The sequence below is a fragment of the Sorghum bicolor genome, chromosome 5 (assembly GCF_000003195.3).
Source record: "Sorghum bicolor cultivar BTx623 chromosome 5, Sorghum_bicolor_NCBIv3, whole genome shotgun sequence".
Classification (NCBI taxonomy): Eukaryota; Viridiplantae; Streptophyta; class Magnoliopsida; order Poales; family Poaceae; genus Sorghum; species Sorghum bicolor.
The window spans coordinates 62,240,655-62,248,765 of NC_012874.2; the positions used below are offsets into that span (position 1 = coordinate 62,240,655).

The window sequence follows — 8,111 nt, forward strand, 5'->3', positions numbered from 1 at the left end:
GTGAATGAATCGAATCCTATAATTGTGTCTGCTAAATTGAAATGAATGAATCCTACAATTGTGACTGCTAAATTGAAACGAATGCTCAAGCATTCTGGGTTCAGCAAAGTCACTGAATGATTACAGTTTACAAGTCACATTCATGTCTAGAGGAGTTGTAGGAGTGTTAGAAGAGAATTAATACGTTTGATCACTGAATTTTAGTTTGCATCCAATCACTTTTGTCATGCCTTAGTTGACTCTTCCGTAGCATGATTGTCCTGGACCTACATCTGGTATCCTGCTATGGGGAAGGAATATGTCCTGGTTTATTTGTTCATTTACTCAACAATTGCTACAAGAAGTTTCAGAATTGTTAAATGATTATATGCCTAAATGTGTACAGATTGATGAGCTCTTGGATGACTATATTCCAATCCTGATTCAGTGAATCAGTGATGATTGCCACTTTATGTTTATTATAGGCTACCGTTCTTGGCAGCACTGTGATTTTTTTGGTTCCATCTTTGCTGTATTCTTTAATGCTAAGTCACGTGGCAGCCATTCCAGTTTTTCCTTGGCCTATGCTGTCACTGCAGAAATCGTTGCTCACTACTTTGATCATACTCAATGAAACTAAGCATTGAAAGTCTGGTTAAAAAAATATGATAGTGTTAAATATAGTTATGAAAAGGTCTGGAACAACTCTTAATTGCTGGAAATTCTTTTGTTTCCTTGTTTAAGGTGTACTCGCAAACAGGTCATGTAAATAACTGCAGATGAGGCAAAAGTCTGAACTGTTCTAAATGTGTTGTCATGAATCACTTTCAGGTTCTCTTTCGTGATCACAGTTTAGTAATTTAATGTCTTGTTTATTTTTGTTTCATCATTTGAAGATCTTGGGAGTTGAGAAGACTGCTTCACAACAAGAAATAAAGAAGGCACAAATTGGCGTTGCGCCTCCTCCCAGATAAGAATCCTGGGGATGAGGTAGGATCTCAACCTAAAGCATTAATGTTTTTCTACATTCATTTAGTGCAATGTATCTCAAATGTTATGTGCTGCCAGGAAGCCAATGAGAAGTTTCAGCAGCTGCAGAAGGTTATATCCATTCTTGGTGATGCAGAGAAAAGAGCTTTATATGATGAGATTGGCATCACTGATGATGACGTGCGCACCTTATTTATAGCACTCCAGTTCTACCTTTCAGATTCAAGCAATATTTTTCTGAATCCTTCTTTTTCATCTTAGGCACTGGTGGGAGCAGCTGCAGACAATCTTCAGGAGTACTTCAGAACAATGTACAAGAAGGTATGTTTGCTTCTCTGTCAATTGCAGGCTAATGTTGTCTATTAATTTACAATGATATTTTTTTATATTGGAGTATGGTAGCAAAATAAAACAGTGGATTAAGGGATAGTAGTTGCTACAATGATATTTCCTAACAAAGTAAGATTTCCCTTTTTAACTGTGTCAAGATTTATGGATCCTTTGGTGATGTTACTCCCCTTTTTGGCTGTGGAACACAGTTTGGAGGTGTTGTGGACTTGTGGTTGGTTCGTGTTTCATCTACTGCCCAATTTTTGCGGCATATGCCAGCAGAGGCTTCATGTGTTCTTTGATCTTCTTCTTCCAGTTTGCCATTCGTTGTATAGATCAGAATTGGGTCCCATTGCAGTGGAAATAGAGCTGGCTCTGCATACTAAATTGTCACGTGCTTAGTGTGGGGGGAGGGTTCAGCTAGGGCTGAGACGTAACCGTGTGGGCGAGATACATAAGAGGCGTCTGCTAGGTGCGGCCACTGGGAGAAGGGGGCTTGGGGACATGAGAAGGCTGAGGGGTATTACCCAAACTCAGCTTAACCTTTGATTATTCTCTCTGTATTTGTAGGGGCAACAAAATTGACTCCTTGATTCTTTATATATAGGATCCATTCTAATTACAACTCAATCTGTCAAACCTAAACTTTACGACGCTGGGCCTGAGTGGTTCCACCCTTTTATTTCAACCAGTAACCTTGGATTTTTTTCCCCTTTTTGCGGGAATATATTTTAGTGGCCATGACATACTTTAAGGTTTACTTGTGATGATCTTATTAACGGCCAGGCATGAAATGATTATTTCTTTATGTTGACGTTAATTACTTCCTGGCAAATCTTGCAAATGAGAGGTCAAATATATGATAAGCTTTTCTGATATGCTTGGTGATCTCTAGGTTTTCTAGGAAGTTTGCTTCTCTCATGGTCTTTTTCTTTACCATGCAGGCTTATAGAGTATTTTGCCTTTTGTAGGTCAGTTTGAGTGCATTTGCATTCTTGTTCTCTGAGTTGGTTCAGTACAACCAGACTCAAGTTGACAACATTACTGAGCTGGAACGGAGGTATCTCTATTGTGTATTTGTACCTGTCTGATCTTGTTTGATGAATTTGTATTTAGGTTGATTGATTATTATTCTATCATGTGTCTTCGTTTACCTTATTGCACATGCTACTAACTTATACCCAGATCAGATATACTCTTTCAGTAAAATAATTTATATATTCATCTGGGCTACACCTGTTTGTTTTATTTCATGCACAGGCTGGAGGATGCTGGTTATGCGGTTGGTGCAAGGGTGCTTGAACTAAGGGAGAAGGTTTGATACCTGTTTGTTTGCTTGATTATATAATGATCATTATAAAATAATGTAACAATTTTGATGCTCTATTTTTGCAAATAATATTTTATAGTCATATTTCCATTTGCAAAAATAATTTTGCTTGGATAATTCTTTCTAGCTCAGAAATCTGATATATATCATATATGAGTATCGAAGCACTGTACATTCAGCATAAAACACAGTTATGGATTTTCTTGGACTAATCAAATAATACCAAATGTAGGGTCACTGCATCAGCTCTTTATTTTTTGTTGAATTTTATAGGATAAAAACTTCATTTTGTATAATATGTGCAATGATTTCAAGTACCCTACAGTTTTTTTAAAAGAAAACATGATCTCCATGTTATCATATATATTCTTCTCGCTTTGAGGTAGTCATGTCCGGAAGATAATTAGATTGTTACTTGAGATAGGATTTCATAGCAAACTTGAGATAAAGCTTTATGGTTACAATGATAAGCTTCCCATCCTGCTGACCAAGATCTTGTCTACTCTTCGTTCCTTTTCTCCAAAAAAATAGATAGGTTTGAGGTAATATTTTGTGGAGCAAAGATTGTTCTTTTAATAGGACTGTCACAATGTACAATAAAAAGGATTTGGAAAACACTTGTGTCTACAAAACAGAGAACATGTACTGAGCATTATTTTAGAAATTTCTTGTGTAACTGACAATTTATTCTCTTGTCTACCAACCATTTTCTTGGTTACTCAAGCTGTGTAAAGAGCCGTTTTAAAATTTTTATTTTCAATAGCTGCACCCCCATCTAAAATTTTACAATTAATATTAGTTACTTTGAACTGTGTAAAGAGCTGTTTTAAAATTTTTATTTTGAATAGCTGCACCCCCATTCTAAAATTTTACAATTAATATTAGTTACTTTGAAACAAAATGATGTGTATAAATACACAGTTTTCAAAATACACAGTTTTGTATGTGCTTCAAGAACGTGTAACTCCAATTGACATGATTTCAGTTGTCTAACTCACCTTGTTTTGTGGTTGTGAACTGGCCAGGAAACACAAAGGCGAGGGCGACTCCAGGACCTGTCAAAACGCAGGATTGACGGCTTCAAGGACGGTCGCAGGGCTGAGGTGGGCAACACAGGTCGGGCTCGGGCGTCGGGCGACGGCGACCTAGCAACGCAGGTCGTGCGAGGGCGTCGGGCTGCAACGTCGGGGGCGAGGGCGAGGGCGACTCTCCAGACCAGGCAACGCGGGCATCGGAGGCGAGGGCGACGGTGTTGGGGGCGAGGGCGAGGGCGACTCTCCAGACTTGGCAACGCAGGTCGGGCGTCGAGGGCGAGGGCGAGGGCGAGGATGAGGGTGACGACGGGCGATGGTGTCGGGGGCGAGGGCGTCTCTCCAGACCTAGCAACGCAGGTCCGTCGTCGGGCGTCGGGGGCGAGGGCGAGGGCGGCGAGGACCCAGGACGATCGACGGAGAGGTGCGACGTTGAGCGAGGGCGAGTGCGAGGGCGTCGGGCGAGGATTGGTACCGTGCGCGATTCTTTCCTTAGCGTGCTATTGTTTCCTTTACCGGACTGAGATTTTATATCAGGAATCCTTTCTTTTTCTTTATTTCATTTCGCACCCTTCCACCTCTCTGTTATATATTATTCTGAATTGTAAATTTACATCAGGAATCCTATCTTGTTTTTTTATTCAATTTTGACCCTTCCACCTCCTACGCACGGGTTTGAATCCCACGTCGGGGCGGGGCGAGCGACCCCAAAAAAAGTCGCACCATATGGTGGTCTTACTTTTGTTCTTTTTAGTTGTATAGGAGATAGTTTTTAACTCCAGTTTCTAAGAACTGAGGTGTACAGCATTTGCTGAAGGTGAAAGCAGTCTTACGAGCTGAAGATGAGTGACCCTGCGGCCGAGAGCCCGAGGGGCGGCGACCCTCCGCCGCTCCCCCCTCCCACCGCCTCCACCTCTGTCGCTACCGCTCTCGCCGCCTCTGCCCTCGCCTCAGCCTGCACCCCCGCTAGCCCTCGAGCCCCCACAGCCCTCCTCCTCCGCCCGAGCACCGCCGGAGCAGTTCGACTAGCGACCCTTTGACGCCGACAACAAGTCTTCCCGCTGTGGCCTCGTCGTTGTTCCTCCCAACCAATCCAGGTTCGACCTCCAGAACTTCATCCTTCAGAACCTCCACTCTTTCGTCCCTCCTAACCTCCTCGCTCCTTCTCCGGCTCCGGCTCCCCTTTGGGTCACCCCTCCCTCTCGGGACCCTCGTTTTAACTTGTTCTTCATCAAGAACACGCTGTGTTTCTTGCTTGCTCCTTGTCCAAGTCGCCTGGCCGTCGTTTTGGTCCAAGACTACGTTTTTAAGGTAACCGTCTCCAGCCAGAACATGGCCAATGTTCTGGCTGTTGTCGGCGCGATTCGTATCGGCGAGGTTGAGCTGCACCTCCACCCGTCCATGGCGTCTGCCCTTCGCTTCGCTAGCCGCCTACCTCCCCCCCTCACCCCCTAGCTCCCACCCACCGCCTGGGCATGGAGTTATTGCGCGGCGTCAGGGTAGCTCCCTTGTCAACTCGCGGGGTTCCGCGCCCTCGAGTGATGAGAAGATCTCGTTTGGGTCAGTCCCACAAGATCTTCTTCTTGCTGACCCCTCCATCCCTTTCCCTGCTACGAACCCTGTGCCGGGTGTTGCTGGCCCGACAACACGTCCTGTCGCCTTTAACCCGACAGCTCCCCCTAGGACGCCTCGCTTGAATGCCCAACGACCGCGCAGCTACCCGGAGGCCGCGCTCTCTCCCCTGCCCCCAAATGACCTTCTTCCAAAACCTTAAAACCTCTAAACCCAAACTTCCGCTGCTTTCGGTGCCTCGCCCCTGACCACCTAGTGAACGAGTCCCGCGACCCTGTCAAGTGTCGCCGCTGCCACGCTTCAGGCCACAGAGCTCCCCAGTGCAAAATGGCTCCGCTTCGTCGCCTGCTCCGTGCTGCCACCAACCGCCTTCGCACCCCAGCGGCCGCTCGGGCTGCTGCGCTGCGTCGGACGTCTGACGGAGACGGTTCGCCTGCTTTGCCGCCACCTGCTCTTTGCGGCTCCCTGAAAGGTCCTAATATGGCTAGAGGGGGGGTGAATAGCCTATTTAAAAATTCTACAAACTCACTAGAGCAAGAGGTTAGTAAATAAAAAAGCGAAGCTTTTTGCTCTAGCTCTACGGGGTGTTTGCAAGCCACCTATCCAACAATTCTAGTTGATATAAATACTAGACACACAAGAGCTAAGTCACTACTTACACTAGTAAGTAAGCTACTCTAGTTTGCGGGAATGTAAAAGAGATGGTTTGAACTTTATACCGCCGCGTAGAGGGGATGAACCAATCAATAATACGAAGTCCAATCACCGGGAGAAATCCAATGAACAATCACAATGGAGACACACAATTTTTCTCCCGAGGTTCACGTGCTTGCCGGCACGCTACGTCCCCGTTGTGTCGACCAACACTTGGTGGTTCGGTGGCTAAGAGGTGTAGCACGAACATCGTCCTCACTAGGACACCACAAGAACCTACCCACAAGTGAGGTAACTCAATGACACGAGCAATCCACTAGAGTTACCTTTCGGCTCTCTGCCGGGGAAGGTACAAGACCCCTCACAATCACCGGGAGATGGCCACGAACAATCACCAACTCGTGCCAATCCTCCTCCGCTGCTCCAAGCCGTCTAGGTGGCGGCAACCACCAAGAGTAACAAGAAAACCACAGCTAGAACGATCCCCAAGTGCCACTAGATGCAATCACTCAAGCAAATGCACTTGGAATCACTCCCAATCTCACAATGATGAATAATCTATGAAGGTGATGAGTGGGAGGTGTTTGCTTAGGCTCACAAGGATGTCAAGTATGTTAGAATGCCAGGAGAGTGAGCCCCAAGCCGGCCAAACACGTATTTATAGCCCCTCAAACAAATAGAGCCGTTGGCTCTTTCATTGGGCGAAATACGGGGTCACCGGACGCTCTTAAAGGGGCACCGGACGCTCAACACCAGCGTCCGGTGCTCCAACGTCAGCCGCGTGTCAGAGTCTAACGGTAACCTGCAGAGCACCGGACGCTGAGCAGGTTGGCACCGGACGCGTCCGGTGCACACCGGACTCATGCGCACAGAGCTCCGCAAACTCGCAGGGTCACCGGACGCAAGCCACCGGACTCATGCGCAGAGAGGTTTGCAAAACCTCGTCACACCGAACGCTCCAAGCTGCGTCCGGTGCCTATCGTCCGGTGCCTAACCCTAACCGAGTCAGGCAGCCTGCACACCGGACGCTCAGACTCAGCGTCCGGTACCTCTGAGCCAGCGTCCGGTGAGTGTTCCTCAGCGAGAAACACTCCCGCGACTTCTCCAAAATTTCCCACCGGCGCAATAGAATATATGCACTTCATTTTCTCGAAAAGCGCCAAATCCCGCCGAGCGAGCTCGGCGGGAGGGAGAGAGGAACCCATCCTCTCTCTACCTTCCAAACTCCACCTCCTTCTCAAAGTGTGCCAACACCACAAGTGTAAACCAACAAGTGCACGAGTGTTAGCATTTTCACAATCATTTTCTTCAAAGGAGTTAAGTTAGCTCACTAGGTTCTAAATGCATGCACATGAACAATGACACTTAGTGGCACTTGATAACCGCTTAGCCAAAGAATTCCCCTCTTTATAGTACGGCTATCTATCCTAAATGTGATCACACCCTCTGTGGTGTCTTGATCACCAAAACCAAAACCCTAAGCAATACCTTTACCTTGATCTCCAAAGGGTTTTGTTTTTCTCTTTCTTCTTTTTCAAGTTGAGCACTTGATCTTCTTGTGGTCATCACCATCATCACCATGATCATCTCTTGCTCCATCACTTGGCATGTACCAACCTCATTAAGTCTACACACACTTAGCATAGAGGTTAGTACTAGGGTTTCATCATTTATCCAAAACCAAACTAGGGCTTTCACTCCCCTGCGGCCCATCTTGGGTCCCCGGACTTTTCCTTCCCCGCTTCGGCCGCTTTCGACGCGGCAAACATGGTGGCCTCCAGCTCCACCGCCACGGTGCCCGCCGCGCCTCAGGGATCCCAGTTCCTGCTGCTTCTCGCCTTCGAGCCTCCCCCACTCCAGCCTCTAAGTGTGGATAAGTTCGTCACCCCGTATTCGGTGGGGGGACCTTGCACCCCTGCGGACCCCCGGGGACTCATCTTCGTCGGCGCGGACACGAACGTCTCCAGCTCGCCGCGCGTTCTGCTCCGCGAGCCGACGGAGCGGTCCAACCACATCTTCGCGGGCATGGACGCCTCTGACTCCTCCGGCGAGGAGTTCGGCAGTGGTGACCTCGACTCGAGCTCGGATGATGCCTGGCAGCAGACTCGTCTGCGTCATGCAGAGGCTTGGGTCTCTCCGGGGCGTGCTGAGCTCTCGGAGAGGCTCCTTTTCGCCTTCGTCGAGCCCCCGGTGCCTATGATGGAGGTGAGCTTCTTCCTCCGGAG

General features: G+C 47.3%; 1 protein-coding gene across 1 annotated transcript; it reads left to right on the forward strand.

Moving 5' to 3' along the window:
- LOC8059340 (chaperone protein DnaJ) lies at nucleotides 286-4,324 on the forward strand. Its single transcript, XM_002449639.2, has 8 exons — nucleotides 286-306; nucleotides 386-426; nucleotides 921-969; nucleotides 1,048-1,149; nucleotides 1,231-1,290; nucleotides 2,271-2,359; nucleotides 2,560-2,614; nucleotides 3,655-4,324. Exons 1-8 carry the CDS (start codon nucleotides 286-288, stop codon nucleotides 4,309-4,311), a joined length of 1,074 nt encoding a protein of 357 aa, XP_002449684.2. The 3' UTR covers nucleotides 4,312-4,324.